We start from the raw sequence: 16361 nt of genomic DNA, 5'->3' as shown, positions 1-16361 counted from the left end.
TAATATTGAACTTACTTAATTGTGACCTCATAATAATTCGCTGACAAAAAGTTTAGCCACCTACAATGCTTAAAAGCCATAGGACATCAAAAATTTCAACATAATTGACTAATATTCATTAACAACTACACTTAAAGTGGATTAAGTGAACAAGAGGCGCAATAGGCCTGTATCACTCACCTGATTCTAATGGGAATTTAAAATTGATCATGGCTGTTAAGTTGAATACTTCTTCGCTTCAATATGAGAGTAGGCCAAGTGTATTCATTTCAGCAAACTCTGTGTCCCTTCAACCCAGAAAATCCTAGTCCATATCATAAATGCAACTCTTTTGTTTATTTAGACAAGAGGCCCAGATCGTTCACCTGGATATTTCAGTAATTATGGCAAAATACTCTAATTTAAGTTACATTTCAAATATTTTCCTACTTTTGAACTGCCTCTCCCACCAATGGTTCAAACTACAGGTGGATTTAAATCCTGTATTTTTTTTCTTTTCTATTTCATTACCCCTATTAGGCCCCTTTCTCCCACCCTTAGGGTGTCACATTCTTCATTTATACGACATACAACACTGCCAAATAATTCTCCAGACCATTTTCAAACTTGTCCAAGATCTTGTCAATATATATATCTACATACAGAGTTTCATCAAACTTGGTTGATATTTACTGCAGTTATCATGTTTCCAAGGTAATTGTTGACAGACAGACGCCACGGTAGGGCATAAGCTCACCTTGGTCCTTTGGACTAGGTGAGCTAATAAAAAAGACATTTGACACCTATGACCTTGAAAATATGTCAAAGTTGTTCGTTTATACCAAACATAAAAGTTCTTCATCCAAGTATTCCATAAGTTCAATATCCGGTCTGTGGATCTCTTGGTTATTGCAGAGGAGATGTTTAAATGGAAAAGTTGACACCAGCAGGATGGCTGGGCAGATGGAAGGCCAGACGGACATCAGACGCAGCACCATGCCTCAAAGACATATTTCAGTCAAAGTGATATTGCCGCTTGTATCAATACAAAATCTCATCATCATGCTAGCATAGCATAATTCAACACAAAACTAGTCAAACAGCACAATAGTTCTCCACACTTTCAACCATGGCATTCAATAATCACACATACTAATCTACCTGTGTTGATATCTAGGTAACTTTCTAAACTATGCCCGTACTAGTCGCTATCTAGGTCATATCTATTCTAAACTACGCCTGTACTAGTCGCTATCTAGGTCATATCTACCGGGTATTCTAAACTACGAGCGGGTATTCTAAACTACGAGCGTACTAGTCATTATCTAGGTCATATCTACCGGGTATTCTAAACTACGAGCGTACTACTCGCTATCTAGGTCATATCTACCTGGTATTTTAAACTACGAGTGTACTAGTCGCTATCTAGGTCATATCTACCGGGTATTCTAAACTACGAGCGTACTAGTCGCTATCTAGGTCATATCTACCGGGTATTCTAAACTACGAGTGTACTAGTCATTATCTAGGTCATATCTACCGGGTATTCTAAACTACGAGCGTACTAGTCGCTATCTAGGTCATATCTACCGGGTATTCTAAACTACGAGCGTACTAGTCATTATCTAGGTCATATCTACCGGGTATTCTAAACTACGAGCGTACTAGTCGCTATCTAGGTCATATCTACCGGGTATTCTAAACTATGCCTTTACTAGTTGCTATCTAGGTCATATCTACCGGGTATTCTAAACTACGAGCGTACTAGTCGCTATCTAGGTCATATCTACCGGGTATTCTAAACTACGAGCGTACTAGTTGCTATCAAGGTCATATCTACCAGGTATTCTAAACTATACCTGTACTAGTCGCTATCTAGGTCATATCTACCGGGTATTCTGAACTACACCTGTACTAGTCGCTATCTAGGTCATATCTACCGGGTATTCTAAACTACGAGGGTACTAGTCGCTATCTAGGTCATATCTACCGGGTATTCTAAACTACGAGCGTACTAGTTGCTATCTAGGTCATATCTACCGGGTATTCTAAACTACGAGCGTACTAGTTGCTATCTAGGTCATATCTACCGGGTATTCTAAACTACGAGCGTACTAGTCATTATCTAGGTCATATCTACCGGGTATTCTAAACTACGAGCGTACTACTCGCTATCTAGGTCATATCTACCTGGTATTTTAAACTACGAGTGTACTAGTCGCTATCTAGGTCATATCTACCGGGTATTCTAAACTACGAGCGTACTAGTCGCTATCTAGGTCATATCTACCTGGTATTCTAAACTACGAGTGTACTAGTCATTATCTAGGTCATATCTACCGGGTATTCTAAACTACGAGCGTACTAGTCGCTATCTAGGTCATATCTACCGGGTATTCTAAACTATGCCTTTACTAGTCGCTATCTAGGTCATATCTACCGGGTATTCTAAACTACGAGCGTACTAGTCGCTATCTAGGTCATATCTACCGGGTATTCTAAACTACGAGCGTACTAGTCGCTATCTAGGTCATATCTACCGGGTATTCTAAACTACGAGCGTACTAGTCGCTATCTAGGTCATATCTACCGGGTATTCTAAACTACGAGCGTACTAGTCGCTATCAAGGTCATATCTACCGGGTATTCTAAACTATACCTGTACTAGTCGCTATCTAGGTCATATCTACCGTGTATTCTGAACTACACCTGTACTAGTCGCTATCTAGGTCATATCTACCGGGTATTCTAAACTACGAGCGTACTAGTCGCTATCTAGGTCATATCTACCGGGTATTCTAAACTACGAGCGTACTAGTCGCTATCTAGGTCATATCTACCGGGTATTCTAAACTACGAGCGTACTAGTTGCTATCTAGGTCATATCTACCGGGTATTCTAAACTACGAGCGTACTAGTCGCTATCTAGGTCATATCTACCGGGTATTCTAAACTACGAGCGGGTATTCTAAACTACAAGCATACTAGTCGCTATCTAGGTCATATCTATTCTAAATTCTATGTGTACTGGCTGATATGTAGGTCAGATATCCTATCTACCAGAAATCACATTGTACAGGTTTGGAAGATTCCAACATTTCACCTTCGAAAAAGATAATGACACAGTATACGTATTTTATCTTATTTTCGTGGCCATGACACTCAATACTGGAATAGTATGAATATTGAGTGTGGCCATTGTAGTTACTTGAAATCAAACCATATTGACTTCTGTGTGTGATCTTACACTAGGAGTGTGTAACTCTTACTGTTAACTCCATGTGACCTTCTATAAGATAACATCAGAATGGTAACTTCATTCCGATGACTCGAGGCTCAGGGTTATCTTTTCTTCTGATGACCTCTGCATGACCTTTTGTCGTGATGACCTCAGTGTCACTGTGACCTTTCATTCTAATGATGAAAATTTGAAAAAAAAGTATTGTATCAGCAAAAAATAATAGATATCCTATTCTTGTCCTATTATACAAGTTCATTTGGAGTAAAAGTATTGATACAGACATCTAGTTTGAGGTTTATTATAGTCACCTGAGGTCAAATGTTTAGAGGACATAAATTATGTACCTGTCATTAGAAGTCAGCTGTATACACCTGTTTAAAGATTCTCAATAGAGGGCACCTGTTTTATAATACATATGGCATTAGGTTATTAGTCTAGTTAAAATACCTACTAATAAAAGATAACCTGTGTAGTTAACTAAAGCACCTCGTTAAAGGTAATCTGTTTAGTTAATTAAACCACCTCGTTAAAGGTACCAGTAATCTGTTTAGTTAATTAACCACCTCGTTAAAGGTAATCTAGTAAATACCCACTCATTAGAGGTAACAGGTAAATATTCTTAGTCATTAGAGGTAACCGAGTACAGTAAAACATGTTTATAACGAACACACTTACAACAAATTCATGGCTATAACGTTGTGTTTTTCATTCCCTGCCAGATGCCCTATCATTTGTATGTAAAATTGCAAATATATAACAAATGACTGCCAATAGCAGAGCATTTTCTAGGTCCGCTCAGGTAAATATCAATGCTAATTATTAACCATAAAATGTAGTGGCCTCGGGCATGTCGCAATACTTGTGTGACGCCAGACTTCTAGCACAATGGTGAGTTGTATGTATACAAATGTATCGATACCTGTGTCCAACACAGGTAAGATTGACAAACAAATTCGGTGTTTGTTACATGTATCAGCCATGAGGTCCCATTTACAATTACGTACTATTCTTGTTGCATTCATTTTGGAAACGGCTTTGTAGTCACCATTTTTTTTCCCTGTACTATTAAATATCCTTGGTCCCCAGAGATTCGTTATAAAGATGTTTTACTGTATATTGTCTATTGAAACAGTACAATATACCCCCTCATAAGAGGTAAATGACTATGTTGTCTATTAAACATTCTGTACACTATACCCCCTTATAAGAGGTAAATGGCTATGTTGTCTATTAAACATTCTGTACACTATACCCCCTCATCACACAGTATGTTTGTACTCTATAGATATTGCTCATTGTTATTCGAGATTCGCATACACACAAATTAACCCACAGAACACTTCACCACTGTGGACGCATGGCCACCTTTTTTTCCTGATGAACAAAATGCTCTTTAGTGATAAGATCCAAGTCCGAGTCCTCCATGTATGCAAAGCTGAATGAACACTGAAACTCTCGCTCAAAGGACTGAAGGAAGGCACTGATAGTGTCCTTGATTAGCACAGGCTGCTGGAGTTCTTTAGACAGCGATGTCACATCTTTACCCTCAATTCCACACGGAACAATGTGTTTGAACCAAGTGAGATCAGTGTTACAGTTAAGAGCAATACCGTGGTGTGTCACAAATCTGCTACCGTGTACACCTGCCAACAGAAAAATACAAGTTTTTAAATCTTTTACTAATCTAATGTATACCTAGCACCAGAAAACATAAAAATGTATCAGCTTTTAAATCTTGATTATAAAAGTTTAAATTTTACGTTGCATACTAAATTGATAATACACCCATCAATCTTCATTTTACTAACCTATTGCTCCAATCTTCCTGTCCTGTATCCAGACACCAACATTATCTGTTGTTGTGGCATCTAGGTCAAAATGCTTGCATGTTTTTATCATGGTCTTCTCTAGAGCTGCAACATACCAGCGCATGCTAGGTTCAAACTCATGAAGGTTGAGAATAGGATAAACGACTAACTGCCCCGGACCATGGAATGTTATCAGACCTCCACGGTCGGTCTTATAGAACTCAGCCCCCTTGGAGCGGAGCTCACTAGCCATGTCCTCTGTGTAGGTATGGTCCCGAAGACCAATGGTGTACACTGGATTGTGCTCTGCCAGGAGAAGGACATTCTGACCAAAGACCTTCTGACCACTAGCTACTGTATCCAATATCTGACGTACAAAGTTTTTCTGGACACTGTAGGCCGACATGAACCCCATTCGTCCAAGGTTGATCACATTCACAAGTCTTGACGCTGCCATGGCGACAAACCTGAAAAATACATTTTTTTTATATATACATGTATACCATATATGAACCGCAACATAGGATTTTGGTCCTAAGTTCTAGCCAATGAAAAGGGAAGAAAACAAATTCTGACTGACATAATATTTTCATTCTATTTCTGTAAATGCACAATAATGGAAACCCCACTTGCTTTGCAAAAATGCAAAATATCGCTTTTAAGATCTCTTTTGCATGCGTTTCTATTCATAGATATTTTCTTAACTAGATGTCTCTTAATTAACATTCATTAATGTTAACTGTAAATATCAATAGATGTGTTCAATCCAGAAAAATATTGAAGCGAATGGTGTTTCACGTTATCTGTAGTGCCTTCTTTTGACATCTATATATATATGTAAATTGTATCATGTCTCTTCCACATAATTTCGATGTTGTCAGATACCTGATAGTGTGCTTACAGCAGACATATACGGTAGGAGTTTTGACATTTTTCCCAGAGAAAAGCAGCCATGAAAGAAGTGACATGGTAAGTGTAGCCTCCCTTGAGGATGTGGATGACATGGTGACACTGGAAGGGATGCTGAAGACGACAATCTATTGTGTAAAAGATATTGATTCTGACCATGATATAGGGAGTGGTGATGTCGATGACAATCAAAGTACTGAAAGTACTGTAGGAGGCGTTAGTCAGATGTAAAAGGAGATATTTGAAATAAAGCAAGAATACAAATTAAACTGATATCAACATGACTAAACATTTCCACTTAAGTGTGTCAAACCAACTGGACATAATGGTTTTCACAGTCCTGATGAATGTAATGGTTTAGACTGTTTCGATGTACATAATGGTTTAAACCATCTTAAAAGTTGCAAACCTACTTCTAAAAGTAGTTAAACCATTCTTATTTCAATCAAACCTTTACTTAAAAAGTCAAACATTTTAATTTTTTTTCAAATCAACTTCTACTTAGGTACATGTCATTAACATTCATACTTTAAACCATCTTTTATACTTAAGTAGTTCAAAATTTGCATTTATGTGTTTAAAACAAACTTATATTTTATAGGCCTGGGTATTAGAAATGTCGAAACAATATGATATGCATTTCGATAAGTTATAACAATACACGATATGTATTGAAAATACAGGGAGTGTTTGCTCCTTTTTTTGTTGAAAGTGTGCAATGTCTTTCAATATCTTGTAAACAAAATTGTTTATTCCTTTCTATTTTGATCTTAGAATAAATTAGATTGACAGCTTTTAAAAGTTATTACACTTTTTTTTTCAACAAAGACCTCATTTTTAAGGACAATTATTTCAAAATTAGATATCAATTCCATCTATTTTAATAGATCCAATGGCAATATTAACAATAAACTGTGATTTGTGATTTGTTGCTTTTTAATTTAGCACCAAGATGTAGATAATAGCCTAGTAGCTATAGGTACTGTATATAAATATACAGCGTTTTACATGCAAAATATTGAAGAAAACTTTCATATTTGATATCAATTCAATTTGATTGTATAAGGCCCTTGGGGTGGGGAAAGAACCCTGGGCCTATTTTGACATCAGGATTGTGTTCATCTCTTGTTGTCCAGCAAGATTATGGAGTTGGGATCTGAATGGTTTCACAGATAAAACAAGAGGCCCAGAGGGCCTGTATCGCTCACCTGGTTTTATGAGATATGAAACAAAAATGATGCTAAGTTTATTTGTCAATATATCATAAGCATTTTATATGGGTACATGTACATTGGTTTATTGTTATTCTAAAAATGTCAATTTAGCGAAATTGACCTATTTTGGTCCCATCCTTCAGCCCCCGGGAGGTTAACCCCAACATTCGTACAATTTTGAATACCCACCCCATAACCATGCTACCATACGAATGTAGGTTTTATACCAAATTGTGCAATCAATCCATGAAATGAAATTGACTTTGGGTACAATCCCATAGGGATTGCTACCACACCAATGTGAGTTATATCCATAACTTAGTTTCAGAGAAACCAATTGACCCCTTTTGACCCTGCCCCCCGGGGGTCAACCCCACCATTTTTACAATTTTGAATCCCTACCCAAAAGGATGCTACCAGTCAAGTATGAGCTATATCGATTGCTTAGTTTCAGAGAAGAAGTTATTTCCGTCAATTGAGCCAAATTGACCCCTTTTGAGCCAACAATTGAATTGCAATTTATAGATAATTTTTGATTTTGGCAAGAAAACATTCTTTAAAGGGCATGTCTGCATCATTTTTAATAATTTGCCTTTGAAACTTCGCACACACCTTCATAAGAGCCGGTTCTTTAAAATGTGAATGAAGGTCAAGGTCAGAGAGATAAACTCAATATTTGTAGCCAGTCACACATCTTACATGTATCCAGCCTTCGTATGTATGTGCAGTTTTGGGTAATTTTTTAATTTTGGTAGGAATTTCTTTTTAAAAGTGCCATATCTGCGTCATTTTGATTATTTGACCTTGATGCATTGCACACACCTTTAAAAGGGCTGATTCTTTAAAATGTGACCCAAATTAATAATTTGAAAGAACTTTGAATTTTCTTGATCATTTGACCCCCATGACCTTGAATGAAGGTCAAGGTCAAATATAAGTATAACATTTGTAGCCAGCCATACGTTATCGATGCGCCAAACATCAAGCCTTCATGTGTATATTATAGATAAAAGAGCAGAAACCTTTATTCTGCAATTTTGGATTATTTTTTAATTTTGGCTGGAGAAAATAGCTTTATGATTCTTTTCCAAGTGCCATATCTTTCTGCCATATTTTTATCTGATGACAATAAAATATGCACATTCTGTTTCAGTGGACTATGTTCTTTCATATGAAATGGAAAAAAATAATCAATATAAGATTTTTATTTTTGACATTCGAACCCATAACAAGTCGTTGGCCTTGACATTCTCTGACAATATATCATTGAGAAAAGTTTGCCCTAACCACGTGCTAACCAATTTCCAATGAAAATGAAACAAATTATGCTAAAATATGTGTGATGAGTTTTCTATATAAACTATAGTAAAATGTATCCTCTCCCCAGGGAGAATGCGACACATAGGGGGCCATGAAATTAACAATTTTGATAAAACAGCTTAAGAACCTTTTGTACACCATTCTGCGATATCTTGGTCTTAAGAAGAAGACCGACGCATGACGACAGATCAAATTATAATGGTGTATATTATGAGCTGAATGTCAAAGGATTGTAAACTCTATACAAATTGTATTATATTATCAGGCAGTCAGCCTAAATGTATGTTTCATTTCTACCATATTAGAAGTTTGATGTTTTGTACGATATATATATATACTTAATTTTTACACATACATTAAAGGAGTTAGCTACTTTCATAAATTAAGATGTTTTTTTCTAGAGTTTACTAGGCCGGATGAAATATGATCATGAGCAATCAGTATGGTAAATATGAGATTTGATAAAATGCCTCTCGTAGTCAACCAATCATGATCACTCAACTTCTTTTTGTAGGAGTCAATATTATATGTAGGAGAATTAAACTCTCGCGATGTCTGTTGCACATAAGTACAAAGAAATACATTATCGCTGAAGCCGAAAAAAATCACACTTAAGTAGCAATAACACATAATAGTCAAAAACCCAATATATGTGATCAGTGATAAGAAACAGTACAGCATTTTTGGCAATTTATCCTGAAACAGCTATAGCCTTCCATATTTGACATCCCACAGATTGTTGCTTGTATATATTTATAGTTTTAAAGGTCAACATTGGGAAAAACCTAAATGGTTATACATGAATTCATAATGAATAGAATTATTGACAAAAAAGTTTCATTTATTTTCACACTTTCTGGAGACCAATAAGGAGATTGATGATCATTTTAAGGGATTTGTTCGTGACATGAAAATCAAACATTTTTAATGAAATTTCAAAAGCAAATATAGATTTATTTTGAAAGTTATGGGGATATTGATATTTGAGAAAGTCTTATATTATATGGATTGTATATCGATTGCCAATAGATATACATGTATTTATCATTTTACATGAAAACAACAAAAAGTTATATTACATGAAAACAACAAAAAGTTGTACTAGTACGTTAAAATGCAATTGGTATACATTTTGTTAATCTACAATTACTTTGTATTGTTTAAATATTCTATGTAATACAAACATTTCACAGCTTGGTGCATACAAATGTATATATATATATATTACATGAAAACATTTGAAAAGGTTGCATTGAATCGTGAGCTGAATAATATATAAATAAGACAAGCTGGTTCAATAATAATTTAGCATTTTCATATATATTACGAGTGCGAGTAGCTACTGCAGTAAACCTTATCACAAAAATCCAGATTCTGTATATTGTCTCTGTCGGGGAAGGTACAGCACAAATGACCACCACGACAGATATGTGCCAGTTTTCTTAGTTTTGAAAAATAAACGATCGAATTCCATCACGCCATCACGTAGGTCTGCCGATTCATAGATTTGAAACACAGGGACTTCGATCAGTTATCGCAGTAATCCGAAAGGTTCTGGTGTTGATGTCGCCTTAAAGCTGATTAAAGTCTGCATATAGTATATAGCAAGATCGTCAGAAAATTCGGACTATAATCGCAGTAGATATTGTGATTTAAACAGTTTCGTCCTAAATAAACAAACGCTTATTTCAGTGGGTCAACAAACAGATTTAAACTTTGTAAGCAACTTGCCTTTAATTCATAATGATAGATATTAATTTCTAGCGACAATCATCACACTTTGATGCTTCGTGTGAAGCCCGTGTCCACGTGCCTCCATTTTGACAGAGTGCTCGCTCACGTAAACAGACGAAACACGTGATCGCTAAATATCGGACCAAATCTCATAAAATCTCGTGAACAAACTACCAAGTTGTAAACAAAAGAAATGTTGTTAGCCAAAACCTGGAGGGTTTTATGAAAATCGGAAATTTGTTTGCGCTTGGGTTGTTATGCCGTCTTTATTCCTAGTAGTTAAACAAGTGTCCTCTGTAAGGTAACGTCAGAATATCGCAGTTATCTCCCTTCAATCAGTATTTTCGATATAGATTTGCAAAAATCGATGCAGGTGTAGATATTTACAAGACATTATTCTTATTGTTTATTCAAAATAGTTCCTGAAATGTTCACAACATTATCAGCATAGTTAATACATTTCTGTACACATCTACTTTGAATGACGGACTACAATGACGTGCCTCATACTTGGGACTAATAAGCGAATCATTACGCCTAGTTACAGAAATTACCACCAGAGGTCTCAAATTCCGGGCTTCCGCCGAAGAGAAATTTATACTGAATATACCTTTTTTCATGTAATAGCACTTTATTTGTAGTCGTGATAGTTTTCATAAATGTATATATAGTTCAACTACATCATATATGAACCGAAAGAAACTACAAAATGAACTGTGAAAGGAAATATAACGAAAATGAAAGTGAGAGATTGTGACGTCACAACTCGTAGGTGATTGTAATATGGCAGGCGTAAACGCCTCCATAAAAAGTGGTACATTTCACAGCAGACATTTAAGAAGGGATGTCTGTCCAATTATAGGGATGTTGGTGTGAAAGGACTAAAGCAACCAGGCTGAATGTGCAGGGCATAGAGAAAGATATCAGGAACAAAAAGGGGTGCAGATGCTGCAAATATTAAATGCCATTGGCTTAACCGATTCCAAAACACAAGTGTGTGCAAGTCCTGTTTTCTTTATATATCTTAAGAATATAAGAGCACATTTTCTGAAGCATTCTGCAGTTCCATGAATATATGGAAACATCAGAAAAAAGATAACTGCAGGGCAGAACAGTATACGCCTGTCGAATGTCATAAACTGTTAAACCTTATCTTGGAAAAATAGCTGAATCAAAAATACTGAAATAACCAAAATAAACAAAGGGCAATAACTTGTGCAAACACATTTGAATCAAAATTCTTTTTAAGCAAACACAAGTTCATATCATAATTAAAAATCCTACCACGTTTCAAAGGAATCTGTAGTTATGTGAATTAAATCCATTGCTAAATGCATATATGAACAATGCCCACAGTATCGAAACCATTACGAACCAAGCATCTTGATTTACTTGATACTGCAAACCAAGCTTGGCTAAAGCCCAGTGATTTTCCAAGGTCAGATATTGGAAAAATTCAATTGTGAAATTTTTACTTATAAATTCTGTTAACTTTCTATGCTGATAATTGTTGCAGTGCCAATTCTAGCTTTACATGACAGCACATACCAATTCTGACCTTTGACCTTTTATCTGATCTATATTGTGTAATATTTGTCGTTATCTTTTTCTGTGTTTCAGATTTTCTGTACATGTATTATGGACACAGCTGGGAATTTTTAATTATGACATTAAACTTTCTTACTGGATTCTCATGAAAATTACTTTCCTCTTAATAACAAAACATTACACACAATGTTTTTTTTTTTTAACTAGAACAATATTTATGCAATTCACGATAAAAGATTTAGCCACAATTCATCAAGTGGAACAACATGTATGTTATGGTTTATAATTAGCTGCCTGAAAGATATGAAACCTTTTTTTATATTACATTGTCATGTATTAGTTATAGGTATACTTAGAGTATTATCAACAGTGTCTCATTGAATTTTTCACTCTTTTACATGTATGCTTGTAGTAATGAGAGGAGGGGATGACGCGTGTTACCATCAAGTCCCAATTGTCAGCATGTTACATGATCTATCTGTTGTTTTATCTATAAATCTTCTATGACACAGTGTTTTTCCTGTGTATTTTGGGAATATATCCAGTTGACCAATTTAAAAAATGTTTTCATGTAAATTATGCTGAAATTTGTGACTATTGTGGGAAGACAGTAAAAAACAGAAACATGTTGAGGCAGCATGAACTGACCAACACAAATTAAGGACATTTCACAAGTCCTCATCGTCAAAATTTACTGACATGGCATGTGAATACAAATGAAAAAGAAATGCATCTTTTTAACACCAAGGTGATTAAAATGACAAACTTATCAGCAAATTGGTTAAAAATGGTGCCTTCCTACGTAAAAGCAGTAAATGATACTCAGATGATGACGTAGATTGTTACCCCTGTATTATAACATACATTTATATATAAATCTAAATAGATGTAAAGTTAGTTATTTTTTCACTGCTGCACATGTTTTTGTAGTAATTAGAGGACCTGGTGACGTATGCTACTGTCATGCCCCAATTGTCAGCATATTACGTGATCTACCTGATGTCAAAAAAACTCTTCTTAAATCTTGCACTTCTATGATAAACAGATATCAAGTTAGTGTGGAACCATTTTTAAGAGAGCTGTCAAAAATTGTTCAGCAACACAGAAGTAAGCTATTATTATATTACCTGACCTTCAACTGTCCATAAACACAGAAAAATATATGGGAAACCAAAAATTTCATAGTCATAGATACTACAGATTGTTAGGGATAAGCTTTGGGAGGGTGTAGAGTCGAGTCAAAAACATGTTTCTGTGTAACTTCCATTTCTTATTCTCTCAACTACAAAACTAAGCATGGAAACAACTTCTGGTGACGGACACAAATCACGTACAAAATGAATATGGGTATGCGATTGATGGTTTATAATAATATATTTAGATGTATATGATACATACTGTATTTGACCTAATAAGGGCGCAGGGCGCGGGTAATTGACAGTGGGGGCGCCCTTATTGAGATTAGTTATTCTGAAGTTTTATGAAACAGACTATACCTTATAGCAGCCTACCCAAGGCTGTGGAAACGGTAAAATATTCAGTCATAAAAATATTCCAGATGAAGATATCTATTCATTATCATATCTTAAGCTTAAACATCACTTGAATATTCCTTTAAACTTGTAAACCATGCCACCAGAGAACGTGTGTTCCACCATTTATGTTCAAATGGAACTCTTTTGTGTTCTATTTATAGACACAGGTGATTTCCCAGATCATACCAGACATCGTTTTCTTTGTCGACCTAATAATTGATTTACAATGTCTTTTACTAGCTTTCTGTTCTGAACAAAAGTTATTTATCAACAAGAATGAAGTCTTTTACTTTATCTTCAAATAAAGATGGTAAGTTATTATTTGTATGTGTGTTTAGTTTCAGGTGCTCTTTGCACTGATATGTCATCTGTAGGAATAGACAAAATGTGGCGAAAACTTGTGTTCCAGTTACTTAATATGCTGAAGAAAATTGAACACATAAAGTAGCAAAACATTTCATATGCATTATTACTTTTGAACACCATTTTGACACTCAGTCAAAGATTTATTTCCTTGAAAAAAGGTAGGGGCGCCCTTATTAGGTCAAATACGGTATAACAAGATCTCTCTGATTGAACATCAGTTTGGGCCAATGTTTTTTCAATACATATTTCATTCGTCGATATAAGGTAGGTGTCATGTATCTCTGAGCTGTAACCCCTGGAAAGATGACTTCCTTCCTGGAGGGGCCTGGAGTATGTCACTGGTAAATTACTAGCTGCAATATACCACTCAACTTAATGAACTTACATGAAAGGTTTAGTGCAAAAGTTTAGGTTAGCCTGACATCCTGAGTGCGATCCACAGTGGAGGCATTGAAATAAATGTAATTAATAATGACATTGTGTCAATTCACTTTTAACATTACAGACCTTTCCATAGAATATCCGCTTGACAGTGATACTACACCGCACTGTTCAACCAGGTTTCCTATTCAGCATATTTACACTTCGATTTACTCCAACCAATAATGAACATTAATGTTCCTTTAAAAATTGGGCAACCAAACATAGGCATACTGCTCTAAATCACAGCGCTATGCTCTAGTCTACTTCTACGACATACAACTCCCCTTAGTCTGGCCTGAGTACTTGACATACAACCCCCCTTAGTCTGGCCTGAGTACTTTCCCTACACAAACCATGCTCTGCTATCATTCTTATTTACTTAGTCATTGATTGCAAATAATGCAATTGTACAGTCTATATTGTAAACCCTTCATCAGCAAAACTTATTGTAAATCTGTACATGTATGCTGACTTTGAGGTTGTTTCATTCTTCAAATCCTCCTTTACCTGTCTGATCACCTGCTATGAATACAATTAATACATTGGTGGAATTAAATGTGAACTAAGACTTGTTTCCTTAAACATCCACACTACAATAGATGACACAGACAATCCAGTAGCACTTTATTTCAACTTCCAATCACACTTTTTTATGATCATGCCAGGTATTTATTTTGGTCACCAATCTACATTTAAAATAGGATCAACCCATGAACCAGTAAAAAGTAGGGCTACCAGCCAACCAAATGGTACTTACTCTCTCTGACTAATCCCACCAGGAACAACTCAGTACTTTGGGATTACCAACACTAGAGTATTGCAGGGTGAGCTGACAAGGTGGAAGTATACAAAATAATGTACAATAAGTCTAATCTCTGCAGTTTCTGGCTCGGGCTCTTTGAAATTAGGAATTTCCCCTCACTATTTTTGTTAGTAACTGCGACACATAGACAGATGTTTTACTTTCCAGAAGTTGCAGAAACAAAAGTATTTAATGTGAATGACAAATTCCATCAGGTAGCACACGACCAATAATCGAAGCAGCATTTCTATAATATGATGGATTATCATTAACAAGCATGAAGTCAGGCTTTGTTTTTGACATTTTCTTTTACAAAAGCTTGATTTCTGCCATATATATGGGAATGGTCGCAAAAACTAACAAAAAATACATTTAACAAAAACAATGATTATATATATTCTAGACAAAGTATTTTTAAACCATTGCACCATGGTACTACTGTAGGTCACTTCAGAAAGATGTTTGAGACTCTTTAACAAAGCACTGGTCACTTCTTCTGCCATCGTGTTATGGACCAATTGAATTCACTTCTTCAAAGTGTTCCTTCAGCTCTGAGTATCAACCGCTTGAAGGGAGACTGAACAACAGAGATCAAGATCAAACCCTACTTTCTGGTAGACTTTTAAAATTTTGCCGTTTAAACCTTCTGGACAATTTTGTGTGAACATTAGCTATGAGGAGTTTATGTTTATAATCAATATACGCCTTGCGAAACATTCGGAACTGTAAACTTTTAATGACATAATGTGTTCAATCGGATTAGTTGCATAAATTTCATTTTATGTTGAACAATATTGGCAAATCATCACTTGTGGTAGAATATATTCACATATTATATTGGCATAATTAATAGCACCAAAGATGCATCATTACTGTATTCATTGTCATGCCTTGGTACGGTGCCAGCACACTTTTTTGCTAAATTGTTTGTTTTTTTATGTTCTTGTGAAATGGGTCAATATAATCACATGCAGCAGCATGCCAGTCGCTGTTTCATGCAACCTTCAATTAATTTGGACTTATTTCAAGGTTATAGAAGCACTGTTGCTTATCGTGCCAAAATGCCAACGATAAGCATACTTACCCAATTATATGCCGATATGATTTCAAAAAACACTTTGTCTCCACTGACTGGTGGCCAAATCTTGCCTCGAATCTGTTATGAAATTGGAGAGGCGTCACTGGTGACAATGTCTGTCATCCGTCATCTGTTTTCCCTGAGTGCGTGCTCCTTTCCAAACAGGTGAAAAGCACAAATAAAGTTTACAAATATAGTCTGCAATAATGCATGAATACAGAGTGCATTGCCACGTGCGTTGACAATGACGGATATTCTTTTCCTGCACAGTTAAATCTAGCCTACGTGACTTAGACCACCGCTTTTGCTGTCTATGTGAATGGCCTTGACATTTCTCACCGCGTGCAATTTCCTGTTTTGGTACGGAACTCTGGGATGTTTTACCTACGTTTAACCAATCAAAC

The 16361-nt window shown here is 35.7% G+C and overlaps 1 protein-coding gene across 1 annotated transcript; it reads right to left on the bottom strand.

Moving 5' to 3' along the window:
* Window positions 1–485: 485 nt before the first annotated feature.
* LOC117342056 (putative lipoyltransferase 2, mitochondrial) lies at window positions 486–16302 on the bottom strand. Its single transcript, XM_033904031.1, has 3 exons — window positions 15964–16302; window positions 5029–5495; window positions 486–4863 (listed from the first exon to the last, which is right to left on the bottom strand). The coding sequence occupies exons 2-3, from the start codon at window positions 5483–5485 to the stop codon at window positions 4562–4564; spliced, it is 759 nt and encodes a 252-aa protein (XP_033759922.1). The 5' UTR covers window positions 5486–5495; window positions 15964–16302; the 3' UTR covers window positions 486–4561.
* Between the last annotated feature and the right edge of the window lie 59 nt (window positions 16303–16361).

The sequence above is a fragment of the Pecten maximus genome, chromosome 14 (assembly GCF_902652985.1).
Source record: "Pecten maximus chromosome 14, xPecMax1.1, whole genome shotgun sequence".
NCBI classification, from domain to species: domain Eukaryota; kingdom Metazoa; phylum Mollusca; class Bivalvia; order Pectinida; family Pectinidae; genus Pecten; species Pecten maximus.
This window is presented reverse-complemented; position numbering and strand designations above follow the sequence as displayed.